Raw genomic sequence first — 15,522 nt, forward strand, 5'->3', positions numbered from 1 at the left:
GACTGATGCCCGCCAAGGGGAGCGTGCCTTCCGTAAGGTCATTGAATCCGCCTCGGCACATTTCATTCCCGCCGGGAGAATTCCCGAAATCCGGCCCCACTTCCCGGCGGAGGCCGCGAGCTTAGCGAGGGAACGCGACCTTATAAGACAGCTTGATCCAGGCGACCCCCAAATAAGGGATATAAACCAATGCATCAGATTGCTTGTGGACGAACACAAGCGGGCGAAATGGGAAGAGCACCTAAGAGGTTGTAACCTCTCTACCGGTGTAGGTAAACTTTGGTCCACCGTAAAGTCCCTATCGAATCCGACTAAGCACAAAGACAAAGTTTCCATCGCCTTTGGCGATAAGGTGCTGTCGGATGCGGAAAAATGCGCGAGCGCTTTCTGCCGACAATATATAATGCATCCTACGGTCGACAAAGATAGACGGAGAGCCAATAGACACGCACATAAACACAAATTCAGCGCGTCACCAATCACCATCACCGCTAGAGAGGTTGAGGACGCCATTGGTCGTGCTAAAAAACCTAGGGAAAGAGGGTTTCAAATATTTAGCGCATGTCTTCCACCTGTCTCTCTCCACCTTTGCCATACCCGAGAAATGGAAAATGGCCAAGGTGGTCCCGCTACTAAAGCCTGGGAAACCAGCTAACGTAGGTGAGTCATATCGTCCGATATCTCTCCTATCGCCAGTGGGAAAGACGCTTGAAGCCATTTTGCTCACTTATTTCCAAGCACATTTGCAGCTAGCCCCTCATTAGCATGGCTTCAGAAAACTCTATAGCACTACCTCCGCGCTAAATGTCATTAGCACCCAGATAAATTGCGGTTTGAATCAATACCCCCACCATAGAACAGTACTCGCAGCGCTAGACCTATCAAAAGCCTTTGATACGGTCAACCATGGCTCATTACTGCAAGACCTGGAAGGGTCTACCCTTCCCCCATGTCTTAAAAGGTGGACCGCAAATTATCTGGGTGGTCGGCAGGCATCGGTGCAATTCAGAAATGAAACATCAAAACCAAGGAGAATTAAACAAGGGGTGCCACAGGGTGCTGTCCTATCACCACTTTTATTTAATTTCTACATATCTAAGCTACCTTCACCACCGGAAGGAGTCACAATCGTTTCCTACGCCGATGACTGCACAATAATGGCCACAGGCCCAGAGATCGATGAGCTATGCAATAAAATAAACGGCTATCCCCCTGATCTCTCCAGTTTTTTCGCCTCGCGAAACCTGGCATTGTCACCGACTAAATCTTCCGCGACCTTATTTACAACATGGACGCCCCAAATGTCGACCATATTGAACATCCACGTCGATGGCACTACGCTACCGACTGTCCTACACCCCAAAATCTTGGGTGTGACGTTTGATCAGGATCTGCATTTTGGTGCGCACGCAACCGCAATTGTTCCGAGAATTCAGAGCCGTAATAAAATCCTCAAATCTCTTGCTGGCAGTACCTGGGGAAAAGATAAAGAAACGCTCATGACCACATACAAAGCAATTAGCCAGCCGATTACGTGCTACGCGTCACCCATATGGTCGCCAAGCCTAAAAACTACCCACTGGAAGAAACTACAGGCCTGCCAAAATACTGCTCTCAGAATCGCCACGGGTGTCTTCTTATGTCCCCAGAACACTATCTGCATAATGAGGCGAGAATACTCCCCATCAGGGAGAGAAATTAGATTCTGACCAAACAGTTCCTGTTGAATAACCAGAAACCTGAGCATCCCAACAGACATCTGATTGATGAACCAGCACCGCCCAGAGGCTTAAGGAGTCATCTCCGTAAGCATCTTGAGGAAATACGGCACCTGAGAACCCAGCCGTATGAAGCGAAAAAACACAAGCAGGTCCTTGGGGAACTCCATAAACAGGCGTCGGACCTTTATGCCGGGAATTGCCCGGTGAATCCAGTACTTACAGAAAAGTATCCAAAACTCGCGGAAGAGGAACGCATACTCCCCAGGGAAACGCGTGTCACTCTTGCTCAACTTCGTTCTGGATACTGTAACAGGTTAAACTCTTACCTATCCAGAATCAACCCCGACATACAAAATGTATGCCCCGCTTGCAATGTGTCCCCACATGACACCAATCATCTCTTTAATTGTAATGTGGAACCAACGCCTCTAACACCCCGTTCCTTATGGTCCACCCCTGTTGAAACGGCAAGTTTCCTTGGACTCCCGTTAGAGGATATTGATGACAATTTGTGATCGGTCGCGGCTATTAGGTGGGGCGAAGCATTTCTATAACAACAACAACAACAACAACAGGGGATTAAGGGGTAATCTCCGTAAGCATTATGAGGAAATACGGCACCTGAGAAGACAGCCGTATGAAGCAAAAAAGCACAAGCAGGTCCTCAGTGATATCCACAAAAAGGTGTCGGACCTCTGTCGGGAATTTCCCAGCGAATCCAGTTCTTAAAGAAAAGTACCCAGAACTCCCTAGGCAAACGCGCGTCACTCCGATCTGGGGACTTTAACAGATTAGACTCTTACCTATCCAGAATCAACCCAAACATTCAAAATATATGTCCTGCTTGCAATGTATCCTCAAATGTCACCATCTCTTCAATTGTAATGTGAAACAAAAGCCTCTAGCACCTCTCTCACTATGGTCCACCCCTGTTGAGAGAGCAAGTTTCCTTGGACTCCCGTTAGAGGACAATGATGACAATTTGTGATCGGTTGCACCTATTGGATGGGGCGAAGCACTGCTACAACAACAACAAAAACCCCGAAAAATTACCCCCAAGCCGCTGCGAAACTGGGAGTGGGATCCGTAGTATTTTTGCGCAGAACACCTGAATTAGCGGCCTTCACCCGCGCTAAGACAAAATGGAGATAAAAATTGTATTAGCACAAAACGAATTTATAGATGATTCTTTCCTGTATTTTTTAAGTTTTTTGGAAAAATCTCTTGAAAGGGAAAAATATATCTTTCCCGCCTTCGGATTATTGCTTCCGAAGTAAAAACGCGTATTTTGAAACCTTCCGGCATTTTTGGATATGTATTAGTAATCGACCCCTTTGGGTGAATTATTACTTTCATTGAATATTTGTTTCTATATTTAATGCTTAAACGAATATAGGATGAAACTTTTTGCTCAAAAGATACTAAAATATTAAAACATACACAAATATCTATGAGATCTTAATTAAAGATTTGATACTGATTTTGCATATGCGGGGCCAAGTATACATCGCACATTTTAACATTGTATATTTTTCGTTACATACTAATATGCATTCTTAGGAAACTACATTAGTTTCCGACGTATATTTGCTTGTCGGAGAAGCCTTTTTTGCACTTCAATTCACATTTTTTGCGGTTAAAAAGCTAATTTTTAAATTTCTCGCAACTTTTAATAGCATTTTAATTTTTTCAACGACAAATTTTCAAAATAATTGTCAATGGAGTTTGTAATTGAAAGAAAAGGCAGTGACACTATATCCTATGAAACAGAACATCTTAAAAATTAAATGTTTTATTTTTAAGTGCTAAGGGATTGAGGTTGTATAACAACAACAATTAAGTCACTTACATTTTTTTATTTAATTATTTGTAAAACCAAATACAAAACAATTGTTTCGACACATGCGTGGTGTCTTCTACCACAACATAACTAAGTAAGCCTAACATTGTCACAAACAAAAGCAAAATAAGAACAGAGTAATAATGCTAATGCAATAACAAAGCAGTTACCAATAACACATGAGATTTTCCGTAAGCATTGCACATCCCAACTCCGCCAATTCGCCAGAAAGGTTCATTTTAGATTTCGGCTCAAACAAGTCAAGTCCGAAATTATTTGGTTCAGCCGAGGCTAGCACCGCACGACCACTCAGCCGAAAAGACAAGAACGGAAAACCTCTTTACTTTCAGTTACATCCGTTGATTGCAGCGATATTAATAAGTTTTTCTTTTTCTCTTTTAAATGCATCGCAACTAAGAGAAAAGTTTACTAAACGACGAGCCATCGATTTGAAAGCTGCTAATTTGGGCTTTTGATTCAATAGGAATATATCGATAGAGGGAAGTTTACCAAACGATGAACCATCCAGTTGAAAACTGCTAATTTGGTGGTTTGATTCAATAGGAATGAAACGATCAATTGAAGTTGGTTTACTGTATCTATCGAAATCGATACGTCGGCATTATGTATTAATCTAAGTTGAGGAAAGGTAGCTCGTTATTTTCTTCACATTCATATGTGAACTGGAATGCGTTATTTATTAAATTAAAAGAACCAGCGTTTCATAATTTTGTCCTTATCAATAACCAGAGCACAATCATCCGCCTAGCGAAAGCAAAACCTTGGGAGCGGTGAACTCCGAATTAGCTTTTCTTCTATTGTATTTGCCAATAAATTACATAAAAACGGACTAATACTTAACCCTATTGGTAAGCCATCAGTTTGTTCGAAGAACTCGGCTCTGAATTGAAAAAAACGATTTATTTGCGCATAAAATAGTTAAATCAAATAGGGGCGGATTTATACTTCACCTAACCAGCCAGTTACGCAAGGCGGGAAAGGCGGCCTTCTTCGGTACGTATGAAAAATAATATTTGATATCGAAACATGCAAAGCATTCATCGAGTTTAACCGAACATATTTTATTTTAAAAACAGGTTTCATAGAACTCTTTAGGAAAAAATTGTCATTGTCAATTCTGTGAAACTAGCCCCTGGTATCGATACTTTTTATAATAGTTTTATCACCAAGATATTGACTTGTTACATTTGAGAATTATTTAAAAAGTGTATAACGTATAAAAATATATTACCATTTCTTGCAGCTAATATTCCGCCAGTTGCAAACCCACTTATTATTGAATTCCATGGATCTTCTTTTTCTCTTAAATGCACCAAAGCACAATCTATAGTACTAAACATACCTCCCCAGACAGCAAAATTTCCGGCAATTACAGGGGATCGTATTTTGACAGCGGTCAAACTTCCAACCTAGTGAAATAATAAATAATTATGTTTTTATAAAAAAAAATATTGTTTTAGCTGCATTTATTTTAATAGAGATTAAAATGTATAGGTGCCGATTAAATTTTGTTTGAATTTCAAGAACAAAAAAATTAAAACCAAAAATCTTAGATTAAAACGCTGAGTTTTTGTATGCCGAATATCTTCCCACGTCTCTGGGAATTTTTTGTTCAGCATTTTCTTCTTGATGGGGAGTACCTTCGTCGCATTTGGTAAACGAATTTCGGACGTCATAAGGAGACAACCTGTGGCAGGCCGCCCACAGTGTTTTGCCAAGACTGTAGCTTCCTCCACTTTGTCTTTTAGGTTCGACGACTAAACGGGAAGCGTGTATCGCATGAGCGCCCTGTCGATATTTTTATAAGAAGCTAGCAGCGTCCTTACCCCAAATGCTGCTGTCGAGATACTTAATAGCTTTATTGCGGCTCTGCACATTAGGTGGAATTTCATTTGCAAGTGCATGGATACCTAGGTGTCATAAGCATAATGCCATCAACTTGGATGCTCTTTTAGACCAAAACCTTATAAAATTACGGTTAGTAATTATATTTACAAAATAATATTAATACTAATCTTAATGCTGTCGGGCACATTATATTGAGAAATTGCCAGTTCCAAAGGATGCGTCTTGGAGTCAACTTGTTGGGAGTTTGAAAAGCACGTGTTTCCCAAGTCCTACTCCAAAACTTGTTATAACATAGTTTTAATATACATGCTGTCGAAATGAAATAAATTCCAATCAGCACAGTAACTGGCGTCTCAAAAGAGATCATCCAATTTTTGGAGGTTGGAGGGCAAAAAACCCCCACCCCAGTTCCTATACGAGGCCAAATTAGTTTTTGTATATAAATTGTTCTATTATTGTTGTCAGAAAGGACTTAATTGCGATTAATATTGCGACTGTCAGTACGAGGAGACACTTTTATAGGCTTATGCGACAGTTGGCCCCGGCCTTAGAAAGTTTGCCTGTCGCTGTTTTGGTAAAATTTACGGGCGATATCTAAGAAGTTTGGATGTTTAACCGATTATAGATTTTATTCCATTTTGCGTCATAAATATAATATAGTGAATAGTGTATGGTTCTTATTATTTTTATTTAACTTTGTGTTTAAGTTACTTTGAACTTTGTTATTTTAATATGTTCTATCAATATTTTAATTTTCAATATTGATTTTTTAATTTTCAAAAATTTTCATGATTACTAAATTTTTTACATCGAGAAGATATAATCTACATATGTGAATATTCATATTAAAAAAAAATAAATACATGTAAGGCGCGATAACCTCCGAAGAGATCTAAGGCCGAGCTTCTCTTCCAATTTGCGTCGTGCTCCTCTTGATTTTCCCTACAAATTGGCCGGACGGGACCTACATGTTTTATGCCGACTCCGAACGGCATCTGCAAGGCAGATGAGTTTTCAATGAGAGCTTTTCATGGCAGAAATACACCCGGAGTGCTTGCCAAACACTGCCGAGGGGCGACCCCGCTTAGAAAAATTTTCTTCTAATTGAAAAATCTTATTTCTAAAATTTTGATGTTGCTTTGCCCGGGGTGCGAACCCAGGGCATACGGTGTGGTAGGCGGAGCACGCTACCATCACACCATTAATATTAATAGTAATAAAAATAATAAAAAGCATACTACAACTGGCGATCCTGCCAGGAGGACAATAAGAAAAGAGAAACTAATTAGAAAATATCATAATATTTTTAAATAAGTGTAGATGGTGTGCATTTTTTTTTTTTTAAACAAGCCCAATATAAACAAAATGTAACGTTTGCTAAGCTAAATTATTGCTAAAAGAAGAGTAGCTTATACATCAAAGGAAGACTGAAAACAGCTATATTTGGGCAAGTGACGACAATATCAAAAATTATATAAAAAATCTAAATCTGGGACACTTGAAAATAGCACCAAAAAAAAATTCAACTTTTTGAAGTGCATTAATGAACAAACAAAAAACAAAAAAAAGCAAATGTGCCAATGAACCGGTTAATGTTAATGTATGTATGCATATTTTGTTTAAATATAAGATATGTTGTTTGAGTCTGTCGGAGTAAAAAATTGCTACGCAAAAAGAAAAATAAAAAAACAAGAAGAAACTAAAAAAAAAATAATAATAAGAACCTTACAAATAGAATATGTTATAGGAATTACATTACTGAGACAAAACATCAACTGTCTTCTAACCCAAAATCGTTCGACATTTTCAATATCGTTTATATTGTAACGGATATAGTGCAATTCCTCTTATTTGCAAGTTTCTTCTAACGTTCGAATCACTAAACTGTTGAATAAATAACTCCACTATTCAATAATGAAAAATGGCCTTTATTAAAGTACTTCACAATAACACTTCTATTGCTCGCCAGATAGCGTCTTAAATCAAACTGATTGTCGTACCTCTACTGTTGCTGCCTTTTATACTGTCTGGTTTCCTCGTTGCATATTTCTAGGCTTTTCTATTCTAGAATTTACTAGCTAGTCATCAGCTATCAAATTACCAGCTATAACTACGTTTATAGCTTCTCATATGTGAGTGTATATGTGAGTAATACTTGCACAAATGATTGCCTTCTTTTGTGAGCATCTCAGATAAGATATATGCATTTCTTTGTGCGTCTCTTCTCCGCTGCTCGTATAGACATATGGGTAGACATAATGATTGATTTGTTGATGTGCATATGAGTCACTGCTTAGCATCGGCTTAGAGATGATAGTACCCCTTAGTGTTGCTAGTATTCGTCACAATATCCTCTAATGACATGTCGTTCTAAAAGTTGGCTGAATATATACACATATCAACACTTAAAAGGAAGTAAATCTTGCGTTAAATAAAAAGTAGAGCGGACTTGCGAAACTCAGTGCCAATGCAAAACTTCAATTATTACTAAACATTAAGCATTATTCTGCTGCCGTGGTCTCAACTCCCGGTCAAAGCAAGATTGAAATTTTAGAAAAGAAAAAAGTTTTTCAATTACAAAAAAGTTTTTCTAAGCGGGGTCGCCCCTCGGCAGTAATTTGGCAAACACTCCGAGTGTATTTCTGTCATGAAATCCTTTTGAGTGAATATTCATCTGCCTTGCAGATGCTGTTCGGAGTCGGCATAAAATATGTAGGTCTCGTTCCGTCAATTTGTAGGAAAAATTAAAAGGGGGGAGATCGAATTGGAAGAGAAGCTCGGCCTAAAATCTCGTCGGAGGTTATCGCGCCTTGCATTTATTTATTAATTTATTTCGTTATTCATTTCATCGTATACTCATCCGTTCCAACATAGGCTTTCCGGCTGCAAAAGTTAATCTTTAAGAATAAGTTACCTACTGGTGTGCCCCATGGAAGCCACCTTAGACCCATATTATCGCTTTTTGTTATGACCCAGCATCGTAAGGCATTGTAAGTGTTAACGTACGCCGATGGCGTTAAGTTGTTTATGCCCATTTATACGCCAGAGGATAGATTCAGGCTGACCTTGTCTGGTCCACTGGTGCTCTAAGAATACCATTTTAACATTGTATATTTTTCGTTACATACTAATATGCATTCTTAGGAAACTACATTAGTTTCCGACGTATATTTGCTTGTCGGAGAAGCCTTTTTTGCACTTCAATTCACATTTTTTGCGGTTAAAAAGCTAATTTTTAAATTTCTCGCAACTTTTAATAGCATTTTAATTTTTTCAACGACAAATTTTCAAAATAATTGTCAATGGAGTTTGTAATTGAAAGAAAAGGCAGTGACACTATATCCTATGAAACAGAACATCTTAAATATTAAATGTTTTATTTTTAAGTGCTAAGGGATTGAGGTTGTATAACAACAACAATTAAGTCACTTACATTTTTTTATTTAATTATTTGTAAAACCAAATACAAAACAATTGTTTCGACACATGCGTGGTGTCTTCTACCACAACATAACTAAGTAAGCCTAACATTGTCACAAACAAAAGCAAAATAAGAACAGAGTAATAATGCTAATGCAATAACAAAGCAGTTACCAATAACACATGAGATTTGCCGTAAGCATTGCACATCCCAACTCCGCCAATTCGCCAGAAAGGTTCATTTTAGATTTCGGCTCAACCAAGTCAAGTCCGAAATTATTTGGTTCAGCCGAGGCTAGCACCGCACGACCACTCAGCCGAAAAGACAAGAACGGAAAACCTCTTTACTTTCAGTTACATCCGTTGATTGCAGCGATATTAATAAGTTTTTCTTTTTCTCTTTTAAATGCATCGCAACTAAGAGAAAAGTTTACTAAACGACGAGCCATCGATTTGAAAGCTGCTAATTTGGTCTTTTGATTCAATAGGAATATATCGATAGAGGGAAGTTTACCAAACGATGAACCATCCAGTTGAAAACTGCTAATTTGGTGGTTTGATTCAATAGGAATGAAACGATCAATTGAAGTTGGTTTACTGTATCTATCGAAATCGATAAATCCGTCGGCATTATGTATTAATCTAAGTTGAGGAAAGGTAGCTCGTTATTTTCTTCACATTCATATGTGAACTGGAATGCTATATTTATTAAATTAAAAGAACCAGCGTTTCATAATTTTGTCCTTATCAATAACCAGAGCGCAATCATCCACCTAGCGAAAGCAAAACCTTGGGAGCGGTGAACTCCGAATTAGCTTTTCTTCTATTGGATTTGCCAATAAATTACATAAAAACGGACTAATACTTAACCCTATTGGTAAGCCATCAGTTTGTTCGAAGAACTCGGCTCTGAATTGAAAAAAACGATTTATTTGCGCATAAAATGGTTAAATCAAATAGGGGCGGATTTATACTTCACCTAACCAGCCAGTTACGCAAGGCGGGAAATGCGGCCTTCTTCGGTACGTTTTATACTTTCTGGTTTCCTCGTTGCATATTTCTAGGCTTTTCTATTCTAGAATTTACTAGCTAGTCATCAGCTATCAAATTACCAGCTATAACTACGTTTATAGCTTCTCATATGTGAGTGTATATGTGAGTAATACTTGCACAAATGATTGCCTTCTTTTGTGAGCATCTCAGATAAGATATATGCATTTCTTTGTGCGTCTCTTCTCCGCTGCTCATATAGACATATGGGTAGACATAATGATTGATTTGTTGATGTGCATATGAGTCACTGCTTAGCATCGGCTTAGAGATGATAGTACCCCTTAGTGTTGCTAGTATTCGTCACAATATCCTCTAATGACGTGTCGTTCTAAAAGTTGGCTGAATATATACACATATCAACACTTAAAAGGAAGTAAATCTTGCGTTAAATAAAAAGTAGAGAGGAATTGCGAAACTCAGTGACAATGCAAAACTTCAATTATTACTAAACATTAAGCATTATTCTGCTGCCGTGGTGTCAACTCCCGGTCAAAGCAAGATTGAAATTTTAGAAAAGAAAAAAGTTTTTCAATTACAAAAAAGTTTTTCTAAGCGGGGTCGCCCCTCGGCAGTAATTTGGCAAACACTCCGAGTTATTTATTAATTTATTTCGTTATTCATTTCATCGTATACTCATCCGTTCCAACATAGGCTTTCCTCCTGCAAAAGTTAATCTTTAAGAATAAGTTGCCTACTGGTGTGCCCCATGGAAGCCACCTTAGACCCATATTATCGCTTTTTGTTATGACCCAGCATCGTGAGGCATTGTAAGTGTTAACGTACGCCGATGGCGTTGTTGTTTATGCCCATTTATACGCCAGAGGATAGATTCAGGCTGACCTTGTCTGGTCCACTGGTGCTCTAAGAATACCATGTCACTGAACCTGAAGAAATGCAAATCCTTAAGCTTTACTAGGATATCATGATAGGGCTAAAGAGACTTTTGCATTCGTAAAACGTTGGGCTAAGGAATTCAAGGAAACGCTTTTAACCTTGTTAGTAAGACCTATTTTGGAGTATGCCGCAGTAGTCTGGAACCCACGATATCAGATTAACTGCAGATGTAGATCTAGTTTTGAGTGCATGAAACGTTCCGTTGTTGTCAGGATTTTAATTACTTACTTACTTAATTGGCGCTTAACCGTCTAAACGGTTATGGCCGTCCAACAGGGCACGCCAGTCGCTCCTTCGCTCCGCCAACCGGCGCCAATTGGTCACACCAAGGGAGTTTAAATCGTTTTCCACCTGGTCCTTCCAACGGAGTGGGGGCCGCCCTCTACCTCTGCTTCCATAGGCGGGTTCCGATAGAAACACTTTCTTGGCCGGAGCATAATCTTTCATTCGCATAACATGGCCTAGCCAGCGCAGCCGCTGCGTTTTAATTCGCTGGACTATGTTGATGTCTGCGTATAGCTCGTACAGCTCATCATTAAATCTTTTTCGGTACTCGCCATCGCCAACGCGTAGAGGTCCATAAATCTTTCGAAGAACCTTTCTCTCGAACACTCCCAAAGCCACTTCGTCTGCTGTTGTCATGGTCCATGCTTCTGCCCCATATAGCAGGACGGGTACGATAAGTGACTTGTAGAGTATGATTTTCGTTCGCCGAGAGAGGACTTTACTTTTCAATTGCCTACCTAGTCCAAAGTAGCATTTATTGGCAAGATTGATTCTTCGCTGGATTTCAGTGCTGATGTGTTTGCTAGTGTTGATGCTGGTTCCCAAATAAACGAAGTATTTTACTATTTCGAAATTATGGCTGCCAACAGTAGCGTGGTTGCCAAGGCGCATATGCGCTGACTCTTTGCTCGATGACAGCAGGTACTTCGTTTTGTCCTCATTCACCATCAAACCCATCTTTACCGCTTCTTTTTCCAGTTTGGAGTAAGCGCGGGTGTTTAGGCCGATGATATCAATGTCATCAGCATATGCCAGTAATTTCACGCTTTTATAGTATATTGTTCCAGTGCGGTTAAGTTCTGCAGCTAGTATAATTTTCTCCAGCATCAAATTAAAGAAATCGCACGATAGGGGGTCACCCTGTCTGAAACCTCGTTTAGTTTCGAACGGCTCGGAGAGGTCCTTCCCAATTCTGACTGAGCTGATGGTGTTGCTCAATGTCATTTTGCACAGCCGTATAAGTTTTGCGGGGAAACCAAATTCAGACATAGCGGCATATAGGCAGCTCCTTTTTGTGCTGTCGAAGGCGGCTTTAAAGCCGACGAAGAGGTGATGTGTGTCGATTCTCTTTAATTTAATTAGCTTTGCATTAATTTTAATACCTCTGATTGGATCTTCTTAATTAAAGAGCATGTACATATTGTCTTAAATATTTAAAAACAATAGGGGTCGCTTTGAGTCACGTCCGTTCCAACCTCACAAACAACATAGCCCTATTTATTCTGTTAAAAAAAAATTAAATACAGGTGCTCGAAATTACGTCCAATCTGACAGCACTGGTAATCAATTAAAAACAATTCAGCGATTCCGATAACATATTTGTATACTTTAGAATTTTTAGCCATGAGAAAGGGATGATGGATAACAACGGATCATGTTATAGCTATCAACATCATAATTCCGAATTTATATGAACTACATAAATAAAGGAATTAAAGTATGGTCTAGTGTGGTTCGGAATCATGTCCATACTGACAATATACTCAAAAATTAACTTCTATAAATTATGTTTGCTGTAGCTTATGTCTCACTATCAAACCTACACTATGTTCCGATGTCATTCAACAGCGTCTGCAATGAAATGAACTAATTAGTATGTCAAAACTTGTTTTGCTAATATTGTAAACTCTTTTTCTTTAACATAAATTGCACATGAATACCCGCATTACGAATATTTTTAAGTGTAATTGTATACACATATAGTATGTAGGGTTTTACCAATCTGTAGATTAATAAATATATAAATAAACATAATTAAGGATTAGCAGCTCAAGCTCTTCGAACTCTCCCCTTTCTTCCTCCAATTTTTTCATGCCTTTTCAACTCGCGGTAGCATTCGCACACTCTTCTTGTTGCAGCGCTCCATTTTTCTTCGTACCATTTTTCGTACTCCTCATTCGGGAGAGAAGTGAAATGCTGAACAGTTTCTTTTTAATAAACCATAAAATCCCTATCAAACCCGACTAAGCAAAGCGACAAAATATCCATCGCCTTTGTCGATAAAGTGCTATCGGATGCGAAGCAGTGCGGGGGAGCATTATGTAATGCATTCCACTGTTGCACACACAGATAATATCCCCAAAATGGCAGGTCGCAGTGTTTTGCGTTTGGGATTTACTGCCAGATCCTCCGCATTTTTTATAATCACTTCTTTATTTTTGTAAATATTTGATAAAGTGCTGGAAGGAACTCCGAATTGATTTCAATATCTTTTTTTTTTTGTGTTCCCTTCATTAACTTTGTTAATGATTAACAACTTTTTTTCAAGCGAAATGCTGCATCGATGCGTCATTTAACTTCAATCACTGAATAAATCTGCAATAGCTGAGTTTTTGTTGTTTTAATTTTGGTATTCCCCTTATTACAGTTTATCCATACTATATGTAATTTTTCATTTAATCAAAATTGACCATATGGAGACAAAAACTTACGACGCTTAAATTTCCAACTGTAAAATTTGTTCATTATATAGAAAACTGCACTGTATAGAAATTCATTATAGGGAGACAAAAATACACCGAATGTAGAACCATAAAGCAGTGTATTCGAAACCACTTCATTATATGGAAGTTCGACTGTATTGCCATTTGTATGTATCCATGAAAAAGACAATTTTGTCTCCTAAGCTCTCAGCTGAGTATGTAATGTTCCGTTACAGCCGAACTTAGCCTTCCTTACTTGTTTATATTTGGGTTTACCAACACTCCTGAAGATGGCAAATTAACAAATTAAAAAACCCAATGCAACTTTTAAACATGGTGTTTTATTTTACCCACGGCCTTTAAGCTTATAAAATGAATACAACATAAACGTACAAGGTTATTAAATATTACTAAAGTAGTATGAAAAAGCCGGTTCTAACTCAAGTGGAGAAAGGAAAAATGAGAAAGGAGAAGTATATACACACCGACACCCATATATATACAGCAAAACAATTTCGTTGTCTACTTTTAGGCGCGCAAGTTCTTAAGCTTACAGCTTTTTGTTTCTGTTCTGGCCGATGTATAAGAAAAAGCTTAGAGCTTTTAGCAGAGCTTTGCCGTTCAGAAGAGGATGGTTAAAGGGGGGGGCCTACATTTTTAAAGGGCCGCAATTTTTTAAATGTCCCCTCATATTTCTAATGCGTCCTAGACTTCACCCGAGCCGTTTTAAAGAGTCCCATAGATTTCTAATCGAGCGACTGTTCCCCAATCCCCCCAGCCCCCCTCTTTTTTCTCGTCCACAAAAAGTAGCAGTTGGACACCTGTAGTACCGCCCAACCAACCAACCCCACCCCCCAACCGCCATTTTTCTCGTCTACAAAAAGGAGTCGATGGGCACTTGTAGTACCGCCCCCTTTTTTTCTCGTCTGCAAAACGGGCCTGTCGGGCACCCGATCAGGGGCAGATTAAACATTTTGTTTAGCATTTTATTTGATTGTAAGTTTGTGTGCGTGTGTGTGTATACATGCTGATGCTGGTCCATATATATATGCATGTGCGAATTTCATAATTAACTAAAGGTTATCTTAATATTGAACTCATGATTTTCCATTATTGAACATTTTATTTGTCGTTTTCTTAGGGCATAAGTTAGTATGTACATACTTACACATATGTTTGTACATGGGAATATCAACAAACTACAAAATACATGCCGATGGCCACATCCATCCATGGGAAACTTATTCCAATGTAAATACTTACTTTTTTTTTGTCAAATAAACCTTTTTCAAATAAATAAAAACAATTTTTTTATTTATTTAATGATTTGGGAAACATTTATACAACGTGACGTCATATTAAATAAAGTATAAAATTAAAAATTGCTTGAAATAAATGTTTTCACACATTTAAAGCAATACGGGCAATCCCCGATTAATACATATAAACAGACAACATTTGGTGAATTCGTTGTAGTTCTATAATTAGAACAAAAACAGCAATAATACCACGTTTCTCTGAAACCGCCTTACAAACATGCATAACTTCAACACATTACTACATACGAAGTATGTGATGTGTAGAAGATAATATATGCGAAAGAAGGCAATTGGGAAAAACTTTACAAGAACTAAGGCATGACGTAGCTGAATGCGTTTGTAATGATTTCAACTATCGTAGGAGTGCGGGTTCGACTCCCGCTCCCGGGAGAAAAGGCTTTGAAGAGATTTACAAGGTATAATCGAAACAGCTGTCGCCCTGTCCGTCCTGATGTCACGTTGTTTAAATTTTTCCCAAATTATTAAATAAATTATAAAATTAAAAATTGCTTGAAATAAATGTTTTAACACATTTAAAGCAATACGGGCAATCCCCGATTAATTCATATAAAAAAACAATTTTTATTTAAAATTTTTTATTTATATTTTTCTCCATACTTTGGCGTGATTAGCAATGCGTAATATACTTGTGTGTGTGTGTGTAGTTTCATAAAATTACTACTATTTTTCTAAATAAT

At 38.3% G+C, this 15,522-nt stretch overlaps 1 protein-coding gene across 2 annotated transcripts in view; it reads right to left on the reverse strand.

The window, feature by feature from the left end:
• The window catches only part of Tim17b (Translocase of the inner mitochondrial membrane 17b), a 206,819-nt gene that overhangs the window by 26,933 nt on the left and 164,364 nt on the right, over nt 1–15,522 (reverse strand). The window contains exon 2 of one of the 2 annotated variants that reach the window (XM_067760105.1): nt 4,925–4,991. In XM_067760105.1, coding sequence (XP_067616206.1) covers nt 4,925–4,991 — 67 coding nt within the window. Of the gene's footprint in view, nt 1–4,813; nt 4,992–15,522 lie in introns of both variants that reach the window. The other variant, XM_067760104.1, reaches the window with a different exon arrangement.

The sequence above is a fragment of the Eurosta solidaginis genome, chromosome 1 (genome assembly GCF_040869045.1).
Source record: "Eurosta solidaginis isolate ZX-2024a chromosome 1, ASM4086904v1, whole genome shotgun sequence".
NCBI classification, from domain to species: domain Eukaryota; kingdom Metazoa; phylum Arthropoda; class Insecta; order Diptera; family Tephritidae; genus Eurosta; species Eurosta solidaginis.